This window comes from Apostichopus japonicus, chromosome 12, assembly GCF_037975245.1.
Source record: "Apostichopus japonicus isolate 1M-3 chromosome 12, ASM3797524v1, whole genome shotgun sequence".
Taxonomy (NCBI): domain Eukaryota; kingdom Metazoa; phylum Echinodermata; class Holothuroidea; order Aspidochirotida; family Stichopodidae; genus Apostichopus; species Apostichopus japonicus.
In genome coordinates this window covers 23,693,844-23,715,670 of record NC_092572.1, presented here as the reverse complement: position 1 = coordinate 23,715,670, position 21,827 = coordinate 23,693,844, and the positions used below count along the sequence as shown (strand labels likewise).

Sequence of the window (21,827 nt, the reverse complement as noted above, 5' to 3'; positions counted from 1 at the left end):
TTTATCATTTTACCTATTGGTGGGTATTTAGTTACGGTGCAGTTTCGATTGTATGTGCATAAACAACTAGTCGTCTGCCAGACAACCTCCACAGCTGATTTTGGTTGTCCAAACTCGTAAACTCTGTCTCTGTGAACATGCTAACTCCCTGAAAATTTAAAGCTACAATCAATCTATGAGTTCTACCATGCTATGATTTCCTTGTGGTGAACATATAGTTTGATCAATTTCAGTTCAGTTTCATTTTGTGAAGGGGTCCAATATATGTACAAAAGATCGTAAGTGATCTTCAGTGATCTACAACAAGTCATCCAGGAATATGATATCAGCTGAGTTGATATTCTTGTGTTGTGTGCATTTTAACACACAAGAGGAGGGCTACTAGGATGATTAGTTCCTTAAAGGGTGTTCCTTATTATAGGCAGTTACAACTGTTGAATCTCACACCACTGGAGCTTAGGCGGTTACGTGGTGACTTGAGAACAGGTTTTCGGCAGTGCTGATTTACTAGCTCAAAATTGTGCATTTGCTCAAAATATTCTACCGTTCTGTCTGCATATTAACAACTTTTTGAATAAAAATCTGATTAAACTCCTTACCAGTGAATTAATTGGTAGACGCCTACAAGCGTGTGCTTAAAATATTTATGTCAATTTAAACTCACTAACAGATGGCACTTGTTGTAACCAAGGAATAATTTAGTGGTTAAATTTTGTGTGGCAGTTTCTAAGCACCTGAATTTTGTCTTATCATGAAACGTACTATATCTTTCCTGTGCACAAAAGTGTATTCATCATTGTAGTTGTACCGCAATTTTTAGTACTGTAGTACTTTGCCTTGCGATACCATCAGATAGATTATTCATGCATTGCATTCAGTTTATGACTGATGAGTTTCCTTGCCTGTTTTAGTATGTAAAGCTGTTGTGAATCTCCCTGGAATGTAGAGTTTTGTTTTGGCAGAGCAAGTGGCTAGCTGTAATGGTAATGTATTTATTGCAGTAATATTGAATATGATAAGCTTGGCGCAAGGAAGGAAGAAAGGCATTTAATGAAAATCATGTTCGGGGGAGGGTGGGGGGTGGGGGAACACAAGGGGTGGTGGGATAACAGATCTATACTAAGGAGAAGATGAATGTCAGGCCAAAATCTGTCACCTGTCGGATAATCTCCACAATTTTAGGACTGGTCTCTGTTGTAAACGAACTCCCAAACCAGTTGTGAATCTCACATGTATACTTAATTAGTACTTAATTAGTTTCTTAAAATTCTGACAAAAGTTTTATCATAGAATGGATGGGTAGAGCCAGGGAAGAAAATGGTGGAAAGGAAGTGGGAAGATGGGAGAGAGGCATTGAAAGGAAGACAGAGAGATAGGCAGGGTAGGAGGTACAGTAGTTGAGCCTGGACAGGGGGAGATGGGAGGTCTACAGGAAAGGGATGGGGAGAGCTAGGGAAGAAAATGGTGGAAAGGAAGTGGGAAGATGTGGGAAGAGGCAGGGAAAGGAAGACAGAGAGAAGCAGGGTAGGAGGAATTTGAGCCTGAACAGTGGGAGATGGGGAGGTCTACAGGAAAGGGATGGGGAGAGCTAGGGAAGAAAATGGGGGAGAGGAAGTGGGAAGATGGGGGAGAGGCAAGGAAAGGAAGACATAGAGAGAGAGAGGCAGGGTAGGAGGTAGTTGAGCCTGAACAGGGATGGGGAGGCATGTATGGGATGGGGAGAGCCAGGGAAGAAAATGGTGGAAAGGAATTGGGAAGATGGGAGAGAGGCAGGGAAAGGAAGACAGAGAGATAGGCAGGGTAGGAGGAATTTTTGCCCAAACAGGGGAAGATGGGAGAGGGGCAGGGGAAGACAGAAAGAGAGCCAGGGTAGAAGGAAGTTCAGTCTGACTGACCAGGGATGGGGAGGCAGGGATGGGATGGGGAGAGCGAGGGAAGAAAATGCTGGAAAGGAAGTGGGAAGATGGGAGAGAGGCATTGAAAGGAAGACAGAGAGATAGGCAGGGTAGGAGGTAGTTGAGCCTGGACAGGGGGAGATGGGGAGGTCTACAGGAAAGGGATGGGGAGAGCTAGGGAAGAAAATGGTGGAAAGGAAGTGGGAAGATGGGGGAGAGGCAAGGAAAGGAAGACAGAGAGAAGCAGGGTAGAAGGAACTTAAGCCTGAACAGGGATGGGGAGGCATGGATGGGATGGGGAGAGCCAGGGAAGAAAATGGGAGAGCTGAAGTGCTGGGAAGATGGGGGATAGGTAGTGTTACGTTGGGGTGCTCCGGCTCAATTAGTTTGGGCTCCGTTATTAAATAAGTATAATTAACAACAGATAAAGAGAAACTCCAGACATAGATATAATTGTATAGTAATAGCTTTATTTATTCTGTTAGGTGATATTGTTGCTGGAGTGTATCTGAACTACACTCTCTGAAGTCTGGAATCTTAGTCTTTTTTTTTTTCATACCAAAAAACTACAGTATTTATGTCATTACAACTTCGTGTGAAGGGGCAATACTGTAACTTCTCTGTGACATAAACTCTTGGTCACAGAGTCTTTTTACTTATAATTACTAAGACACATACAGTATGAGAGTGCTATGACTAACCACATTTGTAATACACATGAGATGCAACAGCTTGTCATCTTTGGTTAAGCATGAAAAAAGTTCATGGAACTAAGACAAAGGGGGGCCTCTACGAATATGATGTGGGTGTAGGGGTGCCTAAACTTGGGAACAGGAAGTAAGTAGTTACTCTTAAGGCAAAGAGGAATGGGAAGCACATGTTTAAAGTAATTTGATGGGAATATAACTACATACTACATTACAGTAGGGACGGGAGACAGAGAGAGGGCAAGGAAGGAGATAAAGAGGGGCAGGGGAAGATGGAGAGAGGTGGGGAAGGAAATGGAGGAGAGGCAGTGGGAGATGGGGAGAGGAAAGATTAGGAGATGAGGAGGGGAGGGGCAGGGGAAGATGAAGAAGGGAAGGAGAGGACTACAAATAGATATTACCATGCATGTCACAGGTGCTCTATTAAAATCAGTCTCTTCAACTGCACTTTTATTTCCAGTCCTTTCAACATTTAACTGCAAAGTTCATTTAACAGCTGTTTATTTGATAAAAAGAATCTGACAATTAAGTATTTTATGGAGCTCTATGGAATATGATCCCTTGATACTTTGTTAATGCCTTCCCAAGCTGTTACTGAAGTTATGGTTGGCCTGTAGGCTGTCTCTAGCAACGTATCTATGCCCAGAAGTGTCTACGTACACGTTGCCCAGGTAAACCATGCATATTTCATGCCACCAGTATTTAGGTTTAATGTACTTAAATGAACAAGTAACTGACAGAGAGATTTAAAGTTACGTGAGGCCTCCCGATAGAATGTTATAATTGGATCATTCAAGACCAGAGGCCAGGTTTTTGTAAACATGTACTGTAGCTTCTAACTGTTGGTGTACACAGTCCAAATATGGTATAAAAAAGAAAATGAGAGGGAAAAACAGTTATTTGTTAACTTATACTGCAAAATGATGCATTGAAAGGTTTTTTTGTTTCGATGATAATCGTAACCTTTGCATTCATGATGGCGAATGTGTGCATGTGTGTGTGTGCACGTTTGTGATGCCCAGCTTGTAAACACGATATCTCAAGAATGGAAGGTCGACCAATTTCATATTTGGTGTGTAGAAGTACCACATTGAGTACAAGAAGCCTATTATTTTTGGTGGAGGTCAAAGGTCATTTGGGGTCACCAGGGGTCAAATTGTGAAAACCTTGTAAACACAATATCTCAAGATGGGAAGCATGGACAGACTTCATATTTAGTGTGTAGAAGTACCACATAAAGTAAAAGAAGCCTAATGTTTTTAGTGGGGGTCAAAGGTCATCTGGGGTCACCAGGGGTCAAATTGTGAAACCTGGTAAACATGATATCTCAAGGAGGGAATCATGGGCAGACCTCATATTTGGTGTTTTGGAGTACCACATTGTGTGAAAGAAGGCTATTGTTTTTGGTGGAGGGCAAAGGTTATTTGGGGTCATCAGATGTCAAATCGTGAAACCCTTGTAACTACACACCCTCACTATAACTGGTCATTTTACATCATGGAAACCACAATGCATTTTTGCATTCTGGTTTGACTCTAGAGGGTTCTTGTACTTTTTAAAATTTTTGCTTTACATTTCATCAAAATGCAACTCTTTGGTAGAAATATTATTGCCCTCTCTGGATGATAGACCAATGTTTGAAGTATTGTAAAGAAAAAGAATGAGAGGGGGGGATGTTGGTAAACTGCTTATCCGAGTACTGTAAAAAGCCTATGTAGGTTAACATGTAAATGTTATAAGGGCCTGATGTTTTGATCTTAGCAGGATCTTCATCAGGGGCTAACTAAAACAAAAATAGACAAAGAAGACATTGAGAGACACAGATGGACAGAGAGACACAGATTGACAGAGACACACAGACGAACAGACAGTTGAAGAAGATCTTGTGAGGATCATTAGGGGAAAAAAGAAAAACATTGTAGCTGTATTACCATGATGAGATCTTTGACTCAGCTGTTTTGCCAGATCTTGTATTAATCAATATATCACTGATTTGAAGGACCAATCACATCTTCACGATACTAAATGGGCGTGGCTTAGATCTGAATATGCAGACAATTTTTCAACCAATTATTGCTGTGCAATTGCTCTAGTTTCATGCAGTGACCAAAATGTTCCTTTTGACCCAGATGGAAAAGAAAGTTGAATCATGATCATCCTAGTTTAAATGTGTGTCATTTATTTGAAAGTTGTAAGAAAGTCAACTTATGAACAACAATATATCTAATTCGAAAGCTGCAGTGTGTTCTACATGGCAGGTTAAAGAAAATACTGCCCACAGACACGAAAAACAAACAGGGCACAGTTATCGTGACTGTTTCAGGAAGTGCTATGGGCAATAGGATTTTCCAGTAAGATAATTTCCATATATCGTAAAGAAGCATTAACCTTTATTTGTGCGCTCTGTGCTGTATTAGCGTAACTATTGTAGATTGCATCACAGATTAAATGAAATGTGGATCAGATTTAACTAAGATAAAGAGATCGAAGCCACATCATAAAGAATACTCCACGGAATTGGTTGCTACGAGAAATGCAATGGTTTACTTGCTTCTGTGTGGCAGCAGTCTCAATTTTTAATGACGGTAACAACGTCTTAAGTGCATTTTCATGGGAATTTGTATCTGATATCGAAGTTGCAATTATATATGCAAAGTAGAATGTGTAATCTGTAATTCAGATGAAAAGAAAATATATAACAAAAGTTGGGCTGCAAAATGAAGTTCAAAAACAGGTGAAAGCTATGGGTGGTAATTGTGTCAACTTGCATATAAGTCAGTTTGATACTGACACAAAGTCAGTATCTTTAAATTCAATGCCGACCAGTTTGGTAATTGTCACTATATATATGGTGTCAGCATATGTAGTCAAATTAATGGATTCTACACAGTATATATAGCCACCATTAAACTGACTAATGTACTTATGTTAATGATGTCAGCAGTTGCAAAACTGTTTAATGTCACTATGGAAAAATTAGTTATATGGTGTCAGCATATATTAGTCAGTTATTGTCACTATATGTTAGTCATATTGATGGCTTCTACACAGTATATATAGCCACCCAGTATATATAGCCACCATTAAACTGACTAATGTAGTATGTTAATGATGTCAGCAGTTGCAAAGCTGTTTAATGTCACTACATGGAAAAATTAGTTACATGGTGTCAGCATATATTAGTCAGTTCAAACAGTTTGGTAATTGTCACTATATGTATGGTGTCAGCATATGTTAGTTAATGGCTTCTACACAGTAGCCACCATTAAACTGACTAATGTAGTATGTTAATGATGTCAGCAGTTGCAAAACTGTTTAATGTCACTACATGGAAAAGTTAGTTACATGGTGTCAGCATATATTATTAGAGCCGCTTTGACCTTGGCTGTGCGCACTGACTAGTGCCGCACTAGAGTCCTAGTCAAGTTATTGAACATCTTGAAAAATTTACATACTGAAAACAGGTATACAGCAACCTGCATAGAACACAGCCTATATAAATATTGAAGAGTGAGAGGGTTGTTGCTGTGATGTACAAAAAAGCTTGTCTTTGACAGCCAGTTAACTCAAAACATGTCGCGTTGAAAAAATCTCATTATTTTTTTCTAGACGAGATTTGATACCACCCTGTTTTTACAGAACATTGCAGGAGAATATTTTTATTTGATAATGAAAGCCTATTTGTTAGCTTATTTGTTAATGAAAATCCTCAAATTTGGGATTTTTTTTTTACAAAAAAATGTTTTCCCCGTTGGCCTGAGTATTGTACTTCAAGGTTATTCAATTCAATGCCCTGCATATTTCAATGCAATATATCAACAAATAATATTTGCAATGTACTGTCTGTTTAATTCACTTAATTAAAAATGTTGAATGAAAAATAAGTGAATGTCAACCAATACATGCATGTGGGCCATTCGCGGTCAAGTGTGACGGAAAAATGGGGAAAGTTGCACTTTACCACTAATTAACTACAGTACTTTTAGGTAAAGAAAGTTGGGTTGAATGTAGTACTTAAAGGCATTGAAACCGCGTGCGGCCATCTGCAAAAGTTAACTTTCTGTTGCTTGCAAGTGACGTTTTGTTAGTGTCGCTACAAAATGCAGACAGTAATGAAACGTGATACCTTAATTGTTATCTTTAGCTCTGGATCTGATATGTCCATCGCTGTACTGTACATATCATTTATACACTGTGCTGTGGGTATTGACCGCAGCTGTATGTATTGACTGTAGACTAGTGTCTAATTACCCACGGTAGCAAGATGTGTGTGTATTTTCTGGGATCGATGGTGGTGTCTAACACTTCTGTTACACCTCATTCAAAACTAGGTCAGATTACCGGCATTAGACGTTTCTTTTTGCGCGAGTTTTCACACCCTTTAGGGGACTCAAATTTGGGATTTTTATTTTTACAAAAAAATGTTTTCCCCATTTTGCTGTTCCACATGTTTTTGCCTGGGTATTGTACTTTAAGGTCATTCAATTCAATACCGTGCATATTTCAATGTCATATGTCAATGTACTGTCTGCTTCTGGTTTAATTCACTTGAAAAATAAAACAATTGTCAACCAGTACATTCATGTACAGTTTGAACAGTACTGTACATGTACAATGCGTACTGTACATGTACAGTGTGTATTTTAATGTTAGGTGTATTACATAATGTCTTGTGGCGCTCACTGACATTGTCCTTGTCCAAATGGATCCCAACCAAACATGAAAGTATAGCCCAGCAATTTTTCACTATGTCACAGACAAGTTAGCATATAAATTTATGCATAGTATTTAAAAAGGATTGTCTGGTAGCCGCAAGAAGTTACCTTAAAAAATGATAAATAATTTTCCAAACATGTTGTCATTGAATGAGAATGCTAATGTTGAGTTTGACAGAGAAACAATTTTATAATCATTTAAGGATGGACATTTCCAATATGATTTGACCAGTACAGAATGTGACGCCATCTACGCTAATGCAGATTGCGACATTAACCCACGCTCCGTACAGTAGCTACAGTAATCACATTTAACAAAAACCACGTTTGTATACAGATATATTTCTTCCTTAATTTTCGGTGAAATTTCTTATAAATTAGATATGTTTTCAAAAAACTCCGTAAGCCGCCATACATTTAGTAGATCGGTGGTTTCGTGGTCTTTGTGTAACACAAGATAAGTTTTAACAGCAGAGTTTGACAGAGAAACAATTTTATAATCATTTAAGGATGGACATTTCCAATATGATTTGACCAGTACAGAATGTGACGCCATCTACGCTAATGCAGATTGCGACATTAACCCACGCTCCGTACAGTAGCTACAGTAATCACATTTAACAAAAACCACGTTTGTATACAGATATATTTCTTCCTTAATTTTCGGTGAAATTTCTTATAAATTAGATATGTTTTCAAAAAACTCCGTAAGCCGCCATACATTTAGTAGATCGGTGGTTTCGTGGTCTTTGTGTAACACAAGATAAGTTTTAACAGCAGACTCTTCATTGTTTATACATTGCGCTATCCAGCTCCAATGTATCAAAATCTTCCACCAGACAATTCCTTTAAGTATCCTGTAACCTGGGTTAAAAGTACATGTACATCATTGAGAGAGCTTGAATGGATACTACAATAGTGCTCCAGGTATCTCCAGTTTTTTTGCAAATCTAACAGAGTTTCTTTTGAAGGAGCCTTTGATTTTGCTGGTACTTCTTGTTTAAATTCCACCTTCCTCACTTCATAAATGAGTTAAGAGCAATTGTATGGTTTAAACTGACTTGTACAGGCTGTGTATATTCTGGTGCTTATATGTTAATGTTTAACAATTTGAACTGTTAAAGTGAATAGTACTGTGACATTTACATGGTATTAACAACTTTACCCGATAAATCCTTCTCACCAATCAAAAACCTGTCTCTTTAAAGATCTGCTTTATTGGCTACAATGATAGCAGCTATAACTAGGAAAGTTTTGCGATTACGTAATCGACCTGCCACGGTCGTAAATCGACCTCAGGCTCTACAATTAGCCTGCATAGCTTCTTAACACCATTAGGCTCTAACACCATTAGGCATTAACACCATTAGGCATTAACACCATTAGGTGTTAACACCATTAGGCGCATAAACACTACAGTATGTGGAAATATGGACATGCCTACAGTGTAGTTAATCATACAGCGTTCATACAAAGACTCTCATACAAGAAAAAATATGTGGCAGATGTTGCAGACTACAGTACAGTAATTGGTTAACAAGGGGTCATTTTTACGACCAAGGCATGTCGACTACGTTTTCTCACAAAACTTTTTCCATTATAGCTTGCTATAGCTGGGGTCTATACAGCAGACCATGAACTGAACATGGAGAAAATATACTTTCAATGTCTGGTTGTACAGTACATCATGCGGTTTATATACAACTTTACTCTGTGATTTTTTTTTTTTTTTTTGTAAACTGTACTTTGAATTTTTTTGGCACATGTTGCTCTAAAACATATTTGAATAAATAATACACTCCCTATGCTAAAATAAACCAGAAAAGCCGATCTGGGCCAAGAAAAACCTGACTTTTTGAAAGTTGGGTCAGTCGATGATTATTGATTATAGAATGCTACTCGTTGTGTCGCACTGTTGATTGTTCTCTTGCTTTCCCACAGGTTTGTAGACTTTTTTATACTTTGTGAAAGATGTGCTTGAGTAAAATGGAACATTTTATATACACTTATTAGGAATGACCCTCATATTTTCACATCTGAAGCTTATTGGTACAGTTATTGGAAGCTTATTAGTACAGTTTGTTATTAGGCTAGCTGGGCAGGTTGAGCATTATGGATTTATTTCATTCTGAGCTAATTGTACCACACCTGTTTCAGTCTTCTATGCAGCTCAGTAAATTTGTTAGACAGAGCAGCAGGAGTTGGGAGAGGTAGTTTGCTAGCTTCATGTGTTGTGTACACGTACTGGTAAACATTCTAACTTGAAGCTAGGAAGAGATTACATACTATTGGACAACATTGCATAATGTGGCTGTTGAAATATCAGCCATCCTCCTTGAATAAACTACTTTGATTCAGATTATAATACTTGAATAAAACATATATGATAATTATGATTCCTGAATCAGTCACCATATTCCTGCATTAACTGTCTGACTCTAATGAAGGCTTTGATTCCTGAATTGGCTTACTGATCCTAAATGTAGTGTTTATATTATCTGTCTGATCCATGCTGTGATTCTTGAATGAATCACCTGATGATCACCTTGATTCCTGAAGTGGCTTACTGTTCCTAAATGTAGTGTTTATGTTATCTGTCTGATCCATGCTGTGATTCTTAAATGATCACCGTGATTCCTGAATTGGCTTACTGATCCTAAATGTAGTGTTTATATTATCTGTCTGATCCATGCTGTGATTCTTGAATGAATCACCTGATGATCACCTTGATTCCTGAATTGGCTTACTGTTCCTAAATGTAGTGTTTATGTTATCTGTCTGATCCATGCTGTGATTCTTAAATGATCACCTTGATTCCGGAATTGGCTTACTGATCCTACAGTAAATGTAGTGTTTATATTATCTGTCTGATCCATGCTGTGATTCTTGAATGAATCACCTGATGATCACCTTGATTCCTGAATTGGCTTACTGTTCCTAAATGTAGTGTTTATATTATCTGTCTGATCCATGCTGTGATTCTTGAATGAATAACCTGGTGTGATCACTTTGATTCCTGAATTGGCTGACTGATCCTAAATGTAGTGTTTATATTATCTGTCTGATCCATGCTGTGATTCTTGAATGAATCACCTGATGATCACCTTGATTCCTGAATTGGCTTACTGTTCTAAATGTAGTGTTTATGTTATCTGTCTGATCCATACTGTGATTCTTAAATGATCACCTTGATTCCTGAATTGGCTTACTGATCCTAAATGTAGTGTGTATATTATATGTCTGATCCATGCTGTGATTCTTGAATGAATAACCTGGTGTGATCACTTTGATTCCTGAATTGGCTTATTGATCCTCAATGTAGTGTGTATATTATATGTCTGATCCATGCTGTGATTCTTGAATGAATAACCTGGTGTGATCACTTTGATTCCTAAATTGGCTTACTGATCCTAAATGTAGTGTTTATATTATCTGTCTGATCCATGCTGTGATTCTTGAATGAATAACCTGGTGTGATCACTTTGATTCCTGAATTGGCTTACTGATCCTAAATGTAATGTTTATGTTATCAGTCTGATCCATGCTGTGATTCTTGAATGAATCACCTGATGATCACCTTGATTCCTGAATTGGCTTACTGATCCTAAATGTAGTGTTTATATTATCTGTCTGATCCATGCTGTGATTCTTGAATGAATCACCTGATGATCACCTTGATTGCTGAATTGGCTTACTGTTCCTAAATGTAGTGTTTATATTATCTGTCTGATCCATGCTGTGATTCTTGAATGAATCACCTGATGATCACCTTGATTCCTGAATTGGCTTACTGATCCTAAATGTAGTGTTTATATTATCTGTCTGATCCATGCTGTGATTCTTGAATGAATAACCTGGTGTGATCACTTTGATTCCTGAAGTCATATGATCAACTGTTGTACAAAATACTTCCTGTATTGTATATATATACTTTTATTTTGATGTATAAATATTAATTAGCACGAGCATAAGTTATATTTACCTCATTAGGGATAGAATAAAGTTCATATGCTTGGATTCTTGAATTAATATTCTAATGAAGGCTATGATTCCATAAATCGTCCATAAGATCCAAGCAATGTTTGCATTCATCTATTTTACCAATCTGTGGTATGCTTGAATGAACCACCTGGTTAAAGAATGAGATTCCTAAAATATCCACCTGATCTGCCCTCCCTCTGTGGTTCTTGACTGGACCATTAACCATGGTTTATGGCAGCCTTGCAAGGCTGGAATTCCTTGGCATGTAGACTTTGATTCAAATTGATGAACTTTTAAATCATCATTCCAAAGCTCACTCATATATCCTTCCCTTTTTCCTCTCTCAGAAAAAAACAATGGCCAAGTCTCATCAGAAGAATAAGATGGCTGCGGACACTTCGTGCCTTGATGATACGCCTATATGTGTGGTCTGTGGGGATAAGGCCAACGGCATGCACTACAGAGCCATGACGTGTGAGGGATGCAAGACGTTCTTCAGGAGAAACGCTCGCAATCACCTGAATCTTAAGTGTGAGATGGGCAGTCAGAAACGTTGCGATATGGACCTCTACACCAGAAGACACTGCGCTGCCTGTAGGATGAAGAAGTGCTTTGACATGGGCATGCAGATAGAGAGTAAGCCGTGAAATTGTACTTTTATCTGAAAACTAAAGCCCGCCCCCGCAGCTCACGTATGCGCCTGATCCCGACCTGACCCGACTCGAGAATCGTGACGTGGAAAGTCTTTGATCTCGAAGACGGACGTAGCCCTGAACACAGACCGACTGATCAGAGAGCACAAAACAAAACTGGAGCTTGTTTAGGTCACATGCAAATTTATCACCCAGGGTGGTTGGTTTTATCTGTTACAAGCTCAGGTAACAGTTATAGGCCTGAAACTCCCCCACCCAACCCAACCCCCCCCCCCTCCTGCGTCATGTAGTGTTCAGCGATCTTAACAGATTGAGCCCAAAATTGAGAAGGTTTGGGCTCATTTCTTACGAGAAAACAAGAAATTGAAGTGTGTAACACTTTTGTAGATGATGCCGATCATGCAGGCTTATAACCTTTAATTCAGATCTGTGAAAATATCTGTCCTGCATATGGCACATAACTAGAATGTTATCATGTCTATAATTTTTTTTTAACGGATATGTCCAACACGAAAAAAATATATCCATTATGCTTCAGTTAAGCGATGGTGTGCTTAATGAAAACAAAGGCAATTAACAGAGCATGTAATTGACAAGGAGTGGGAATATACTATGTAAAGTTTTGACCGGGTTAACTAGAAATCAGCCGATGTGGTTTACAGGTAGTCACCATTTTCAGTTTTTCCCATTTATGCTGTGTTCGCATTCATTGAAACTATAAACAGCCAGACGACAGTTAAGACGTTCAGTTGTTAGGGCAACCAAAGTTTGCTGTTTCCAGGCTAATGAAGTTGAGTTGTTAGGGCAACCAAAGTTTGCTGTTTCCAGGCTAATGAAGTTGAATGCATTCATTTTTGTATCCAAAGACTCTAGAACTGTTAGCTTTTTTCCTTTCAGTTGCTAGGGCAACCAGAAAATGGCTGGTTCATTTCAGAAAGTTTAATCGAACAATCAACTTTTGACTTCTTGCTGTGTGCAGTCATATTACTATCCAAAGACTGTATTTAATTGACAGCCTTGAAAGTATTATGGCTTCAAATTGAAGCTGTTGGAAACAAACGTTTCACAAGTTTTTTGTCTGTTTTTTTTTTAAGGACTTTGGGATAAAGACAGATTAAAAACGAGAAAGCCAATCACAAAGAAGGCAGCCGCTGAGGCTGCTCTCTTCAAATCTGAGAATAAAGCTCCGACGGTGACTCCCAACAAGCAGAAAAGAAGTAAACCTGACCTAGCAGACATGGTGAAGAATGCATACTTATTAGCAGCTACTCAACCCTTGTCAGCTCAAACAGTAAGTTATTAACCTAGTAGCAGCTACTCAACCCTTGTCGGCTCAAACAGTAAGTTATTAACCTAGTAGCAGCTACTCAACCCTTGTCAGCTCAAACAGTAAGTTACTTAAACGATGTGTGTGATTATTTTGTACAGATGTGAATGCATTCAAGGTGTAGCTCCCTTTACATACTGTAGCCTGTTAAATCAAAGAAGTCTTCAAAGACACATCCTGTATCCAATAGCATTCTAATACATGTTTTCCTCTTCCAATCTTGTCTCTCATAGGAAGTAGCTGGCACAAACCCATCTTCGTCTCAGGGAGAATCTCAACCGTCAACATCATCGTCGTCGTCAACATCATCGTCGTCGTCGTCATCATCATCATCATTACCATCATCATCAACATCAGCTGGGCCTTCTACATCATTACCTCAGACTGTACCGCAATCGTCAGAACAGATGGGTTACATGCATTCAAAAGTTGGACAGCACATAGCAGAGAACCTGAAATCCATTGAATTGCCAAATGGATTCGGAGAAATATCGCAGAGTCTAGTCATCAGAGCCCTGGACGTTTTGTTGGGGCTTTTGAAACACTTGATAAACTTTGCCAAGAACCTGCCAGCATTTCTGTCTCTGGCCACGGAAGACCAAGCTACTCTGATCAAAGCTTCATTCTTAGAGTACGTCATCATCAGCTCGGCTAGCCTCTACAATCCTGAAACAGAAACATTTGAAAGTGAACTCTGGCCAGAGGAAAACTGGGACTTTGAAAAAGTTAGTTCGGTCGGTTTCAAGAGAATTTACAGCTCGGTGATCGACGTTGCCGTTAAAGTATCAAAACTGAAGCCGAGCAGAGCTGAACTGACACTGCTCTATGCTATATCTATCTTCACACCAGGTCAGTTGACACCTTTTGTACACCAACCCATGTTGGGTTTTAATGTTGTTTTATATGCTCACACCAGGCAGATGGCACCTTTTGTACACCGGCCAACTTGTTTGCTAGGTTCACGACAAAGTTTAGTCGGGCAGCTTTTGTACACCGATTTGTGTTGACATATTGCTTAAACTGCTCCCACCAGACAGTTGACACCTTTTGTACACCAACCCATGTTGGGTAAGAAATGTTGCTTTATATGCTCCCACCAGGCAGATGGCACCTTTTGTACACCAGCCAACTTGTTTGCTAGGTTCACGGCAAAGTTTGGTCGGGCAGTTTGTGTACACTGAGTTGTGTTGACATATTGCTTTAAATGCTCACACCAGACAGTTGACACCTTTTGTACACCAACCAATGTTGGGTAAGAAATGTTGCTTTATATGCTCCCACCAGGCAGATGGCACCTTTTGTACACCAACCCATGTTGGGTAAGAAATGTTGCTTTATATGCTCCCATCAGACAGTTGACACCTATTGTACACCAACCCATGTTGGGTAAGAAATGTTGCTTTATATGCTCCCACCAGGCAGTTGACACCTTTTGTACACCAACCCATGTTGGGTAAGAAATGTTGCTTTATATGCTCCCACCAGACAGTTGACACCTTTTGTACACCAACCCATGTTGGGTAAGAAATGTTGCTTTATATGCTCCCACAAGGCAGATGACACCTTTTGTACACCAACCCCTGTTGGGTAAGAAATGTTGCTTTATATGCTCCCACCAGACAGTTGACACCTTTTGTACACCAGTCATGCTACTGTAACAAGTACATTTGCTGTCTATGTTCACATCTGATTTAGTTGGTACTTTGTGTTTGCCAACCCATGCTGGATAGAAACAGTCTGTTAGAAGCTCACATGAGATGCTCATGTAATTTAGGTTGATGACACATTTGATACATCAGCCATGCTAGCACGTAACTTGTTTTTTTATTACATAAACCATGTCAAATGATACCATTTGTACACATATCATGTACATTAATAAGGGGTAAAATATGCTCTATCTGTATGCAAGGAAGTTTGAGGGGCCGTAACAGAAGGTGCACATAATTTCTGGAGACTGCCCTTTTCATTTTACAGAGCGTAAAGATCTGTGCAATTCAGAGGATGTAGAGAAAATGCAACAAGATCTGCTCCAAGCCCTCAGACATTCCATCGAGAAGAGAACAGATAACAGTGTCGGACACTTTGCCAAGGTTTGCATCCTGCTATTTGAGTAACTGATGATAACATCAAAAATATATACTGTAATATACTATATATACTATATACATCATTCTATAATAAACTATATACTATAATATTCTTTATATACTATAACATACTATACTATATACTTAAATATACTATAATATAAGTAAGAAATTCAGTTTTCTATATTTAGGTATAGTATATAGTATTTATAGTATAGTATGTATAGTATTATTGTATAGTATGTATAGTATAGTATTATTGTATAGTATGTATAGTATAGTATTATTGTATAGTATAGTATTATTGTATAGTATGTATAGTATAGTATTATTGTATAGTATAGTATTATTGTATAGTATGTATAGTATAGTATTATTGTATAGTATGTATAGTATAGTATTATTGTATAGTATAGTATTATTGTATAGTATGTATAGTATAGTATATATAGTTTAGTATATATAGTACATTATACATATAGAGTATAATATATAGTATATATTGTATTTATAGTATATATAGTATGATATAGTACAGTTTATAGTATAGTATATTATATATAGTACTATAATATACTATATATATTATAATATACTTTATATATACTGTAATATACTGTAATATAGTACTATATATAATATACTATACTATAAACTAAACTATATCATACTATATATACTAAAAATACAATATATACTATAATATATTAAATTCTATATGTGTACTATGTGTACTATACTATAATGTACTATACTATATATACTATACATACTATACAATAATACTATACTATACATACTATACAATAATACTATGCTATATAAACTATACCTAGATATAGAAAACTGAATTTCTCTTGAAATTACCTTTCCCCACTTGTTTCTGGAGTGGTACAATGAAACCTGAAAGCCCTCCCCCAAGCAAAGAAATTGATATAGCACAGAGAAGGTGTAATGGGGTGGCTGACTCAACTCCTCATCCACTCAGTAAGTTTATGTTTGTTCATGTACTAATTCTGTAAATAAGATATTAACATGCACCAATTTACCTACATCCTTTCTAATACCTGTGTGTTTGAAATTTAAGATCATCTCATGCCTTCATGATTTCATCTTAAAATCATGTACAATTGCCACCCAATCAGACGAAAAGCTGGTGGTGTTATGTCAATGGTATCGAGTAGCTAGCAGTACTACTGGAAGTACTGCTAGTAGTACTGGTAGAAGTACCTACTAGTAGTACCCACTACTAGTAGTAGTGTACTACTACAAAGGAACTACTACTAATATATGACTACTAATAATAGAAGTACCTACTACTACTAGTAGTGAACTACTACAAGGGTACTACTACTAATATATGACTACTAATAATAGTAGTACCTACTACTACTAGTAGTGAACTACTACAAGGGTACTACTACTAATATATGACTACTAATAATAGTAGTACCTACTACTAGTAGTAGTGTACTACTACAAGGGTACTACTACTAATGTATGACTACTAGTATCTACTAGAAGTACTAGAAGTAGTACCTACTACTAGTAGTAGTGTACTATTACAAATGTACTACTACTAGTGTATGACTACTAGTATCTTACTACTAGTATCTACTAAGCACTAACTACTATACTAAGCATGATAAAATTATTTGATGAGGTATAGTCAGTATTGCGAAGTTCGGCATACTGCGAAAGTTCGGACACCCTAAGAAATACACGATTTCACCATGAAAATCTACAGGAAGAGTCAAATTTCACCAAAAAGTACGAAGCTACAGTTATTTTCTCTCCAAAATGACCCGTGTGCAAGAAATTACTTACATATTTGTCAATAAAATGACGAAGATCTATGAAGTTTGTTATAATTACTGAAAAAGCAACTGCGCCACCAATTTTATCACCAGCGCCACACTGTGGGTTGCGTGTCCGAACTTCGCAATACTCTAGCAAGAAATACCAGTTCCACAATCACGAAGAATCTTCTTGGAAAACAACGTGAAAACAGTTTGCAGGAAAGAAAGTTTGGCCGTGTATCGTACTATAACAAAATTCTCCCACCATATGAAGTATATTTTCAAATGATTTATACCAGAAGATTTAGTTTTGGGGTGTTTTAAGTCTTAAGTGGCCGAACTTCGAAGTCACCATCCTACTACTTTTCTTGTATATTCCTTTCATCAGATGATTATGTTACTTACGGATGTTAAGAACATTACTGATGTCTTCTTGGAAGATGTGCTCAGTATGCAGCTACAAGGTGCAGTCCTCAGTCCCATCATGATGGAGATGTTCTTAGAGTAATTGCTCTCTTACACCAGTCAGCGTCCTCTGGAAGAATCCACTTCATGACAAACCTGACTTATCGTCATTCCAATTGTAAAGATGTCTCGAGTTTGTCAGAATGTGATCTCGTCAGGATGATGCGTCGTCAATCAAGTCCTGCCATATAGTTATATCCTCCATGTTCTAAGACCCCTGCTTACATGTTAGTACTAAGGTTTTCTGTATCATAAGTTGCTGCCTGCCGGTGACCTGTTAGGTTCTCCAGGTCAGAGTGCTGTTCCTCTGTGTCATGGTGTATTTTAAGTGCCTGGTATTCATTAGCTCCTGCCAGTATTAGTACTTCCTATATTTGTCATAGCATCTTGGCTTTCCTAGTTGCTGTATGATCCTGCTTATCTATGGATGTAAAGTCCTCATCCTATGACTTGTACATGCAATGAGCTTTATCCGCGAATTCGCAGAATATCTGTGATTTCTTTTATACCTTGGGGAAAAAAAGCTATTATCCTATCACACTGTAGCATACGCAAACAGGAGCCTATACCGCAATTTCCGTTTTTTTTTTTTTTTTTTTTTTACCCCAGACTCATATCCTATGTGTGTCTGTCTGTCTGCCTGCCATGTGGTATTCTTCATAATGTCCTGGACTTTTCAAGGTACTACCCAGAAGCCAGGAAGCCTTTCCGTTTATACAAAGAACTATATCACTTCATTCCAGCCTTCAATATTCAACCCCCACCCCCCAATCAGGGTAATTCTACAATTTGTAAATATATCAATGGTTTGAAACCTGTGTTGATGTTATGTGGACACATTACTTTCAGTGGACATTACTGTGTGTAAGACATGGGGATGTGTCTTTCACTGCAACCTCCGTGGACACACATCAGCTCTTTTACTGGCCTCTTAGATTTATTCATGAGATCAAGTGCCGGTCTTAGGCTCCATTTCATTAAACAATGTCTGTATATTATCTTCTTATATGTGGTGATCTGGGATATTTGTTTAAAGGAAAACTTAATGTAATTTCTCTTTTTTTTTCGACTCTTCTTTTCTTATTGGTGGCAGGATGGGTCTTAAAAGTTGTTATGCAACAAAAAGATTAGTGCCTTTTATTAACTTTTTAGTGAAAGTGATAAAAGAAAATCCGTTTGCAAAAGATCCAACCAATGGTATTACTTGTATCGTAAGTTTTGTAAAACAGCGACACCTGATATGAATGTCTTTTTCATTGTTTTACTAGATGCTGTTCACTAACATGTCACTTGTCAAAATGTTTGTCTTCTCTGTGGTTGTATATATATATATAAACATCTCTATTCAATTATTTCCAAAATTCAATCACTTTTCGTGGTGTAAAGTGTTGAAAGGTAGCTGCTCATTTCAGGTAAAACCATGCAAATTATTCAGGCCAGTTGCAGCATTTTCACTACCACCAGTAAAGATTGTAAGGTGTTATTGGCATTAGGGAGAATCCTGAAGGGGTGGGGGGGGCGGTGCATTGGTTGGATTATCTTTAAGCTCAGCATTGGATTATAAACAATGTATATCAAATAATATACGTAACCATGGAAAGCCAGTAGGTTCTTTGCAAACTTAGTATTTATCTAAAATCGTCTCAATGCAAAGAGGTGATTCCAAGATGTATGCGATGGTGTATGGGTGGTGTCTGTGACACCCCTGCTTGTGACCTGTGACCTGTTTGTGACCATGCTAGTAAACTCAAGAAAGTACATTTTGGTTGATGTACTTTGGTGTGTAAATCCCTCTTGGTGAGCACAACAAGTTACACCCTATTGAAATTGGTGGTCAAAAAGTCAACAGAGTTCAAGTATGGTCTACATGATCATTAAAATATTGCAACGTGGATGAATAGGTCCAATGTGGTAGGTAGAGGACCCCTTGGCGAGTACAAGAACCCTATCGCTGTACGAATCAATGCTCTGATTGATGTACACCGTCTTCTGCACAGAAACTATGTACCAAGTGCCTTATCCGACGAGGTGGTATAAGTGCCTTATTTAAGGTCATAGTAATCTGAGATGGTACTCATCTGAGGTGAAAGTAATCTGAGATGGTACTTATCTAAGGTGGTTCCTATCTGAGATGGTACTCATCTGAGGTGGTTCCTATCTGAGATGGTACTTATTTTCTAAGGTGGTTTCACTTGAGGGGATATTATGAGGTGGTACTGTTCTGTGTGAGATCAATCAAAGATCCTTCAATATTGATCAATTTAACACTGATTTATGTCATCACTAGCAGAGAACCACCTAGTTAAGGTCTGCACCAAGGACAATATCTGACACTGAGCACAGAATCTCATCAAAGTAGAAATGTATATAGACAGGTGCCAAGATCATAGAATTCCTGGATCAGTTTAAGGCATGTACGGTATTGAAAGAGTAATTGGTAAGTATAGTATCGACACCCTCCAAAGCTTGAATTTGCAAAGTATAACGTTGTCTTTTTAAGGGCAGCTTCTGTGTTGATTTTTATAAATTAACTTCTATAATGATGTATTTTACTTGCTTGCTTTGGTAATCATGCACATTTTGCACAACATAAATATAAGGAGATTATATGAGAATAATATAATAAGAAACAAAATCAATGTAACAAACTATTTCTCTATGAGACAAAATTGTCAGCTGTCAACTGAAAAGTTTCGAAAAGTGCCGTTAGGTGTTCGGGGAAACCAGTGTAATTTATATTCCAGGAAATAATATATATATATATCTAAGGCTGAAATAATTCAAAAGCATTCAACTAAGTACTGAAATCAGATGATAAATTTTAAATTTTCTTTTTGTTTTGTGACAGAGGTGTATGTTATATACTAGCGTCTTTATGCAAATAACTTTATTTTATGAACTTGTGAAATACACTAATTGCACCAGAATCTTGTGTGTTTCTTTATCAAGCAGGAGTCTTCTTCCCAGCAGGAATTAATCAAAAAAACTATAAAAACCAGAATGCAAAATGCATTGAGGTTTCGATGACTTCAATGCACTACACTTCTGCTTGTTAACCAGAAGTAGTTGTTACAATATAAATGGCCCCAACCCTAATATGCAACTCCCCTCTGCATAGCCCCTTTCCTTGTTTGTTTTTGGGGACACCCCCTTGGGTCCCGACTTGAAACAAGTTTAAGATCATCACGTGATAGTACGCATCGAGTAACATGACACCAATTTGTGTCCTGAAAAAAACCATATCGTGTACACACAGGAGTCGAATATGCTAATCCCAAACTAACCCTAGGGATTGGGGTTAACTTTGAGTGGCAGCCATTTTAGATTGGAATGACCTCAGGTCAACAAAAACGAATGTTGACCATATTTGGTGGTCGGACATATCCAATAAAAAAAATGGATCAATTAAATTTTTGACCTCTAATTGACCTTTGACCCGGTTACCTCATGGCCGAGATTTTTCAGATTACCGTTCCTTATGACCTCATACGTTATCGTTGCAAGTTTCGTGGAAATCGGTCACTCTCACGATTTTTGACCTTTTTTGGAAGAAACGACATTTTTGACCTTTGACCCCCTATAACACATGACCCGGATGTGACATATACTTGCCCTTTTAATATGTTAATGCCCTGTTGACCCTTGATATTCACAAGAAATTTACGATTTTCGATATTAACTCCAGGGGTAGTCATTTTACAAAATAAAATAGTAAGATAGTATACCAGGTAACTTGCATTTTTTGGCTGTGATAAATAGTCCGAAAGTGACCCAAACTTTGAGGGGGTGACCTTTGACATCAGTTCTACCCTTTGACCAAAAATTGGACCTATGGATCCCCCACTTTTGGAGATATACCAAAAAAATGGACACTCTGGACCTGGAAGTGGACACTCGGGACTTAGGCACCTATTACATAACAAAGGCGATAAATGTGTATCTTTTCTGGTAGTTCGCGACACGCTGATTACGAATCTGAAGTTTATTTTGGAATTGGGTGTTGTGTGGGGACAAAAAACCTAGGAAGGGGGACAGGGACCCAATGGGGTGTCTCCCAAAACAAACAAGGAAAGGGGCTATGCAGAAGGGGAAACCATGCCTACAGTTTCAAGACAGTTGACGCTTCACTTGCGCCCTTCAAGAGATAGGCCCCTTCAAAGGAGACAAATCATGTGGACGTGTGGTAGAAAGCCGA

General features: G+C 38.0%; 1 protein-coding gene across 5 annotated transcripts in view; it reads left to right on the top strand.

Moving 5' to 3' along the window:
- Window positions 1-20,559, top strand: part of LOC139976955 (thyroid hormone receptor beta-like) — a 42,117-nt gene extending 21,558 nt beyond the window's left edge. For 3 of the 5 annotated variants that reach the window (XM_071985879.1, XM_071985874.1, XM_071985878.1), the window contains exons 3-7: window positions 11,647-11,934; window positions 13,046-13,242; window positions 13,512-14,127; window positions 15,256-15,371; window positions 17,556-20,559. In XM_071985879.1, coding sequence (XP_071841980.1) covers window positions 11,655-11,934; window positions 13,046-13,242; window positions 13,512-14,127; window positions 15,256-15,371; window positions 17,556-17,675 — 1,329 coding nt within the window. In that variant the 5' untranslated portion in view covers window positions 11,647-11,654 and the 3' untranslated portion in view covers window positions 17,676-20,559. Of the gene's footprint in view, window positions 1-11,645; window positions 11,935-13,045; window positions 13,243-13,511; window positions 14,128-15,255; window positions 15,372-17,555 lie in introns of all 5 variants that reach the window. The other 2 variants (XM_071985877.1, XM_071985876.1) reach the window with 1 other exon arrangement.
- Window positions 20,560-21,827: the final 1,268 nt, after the last annotated feature.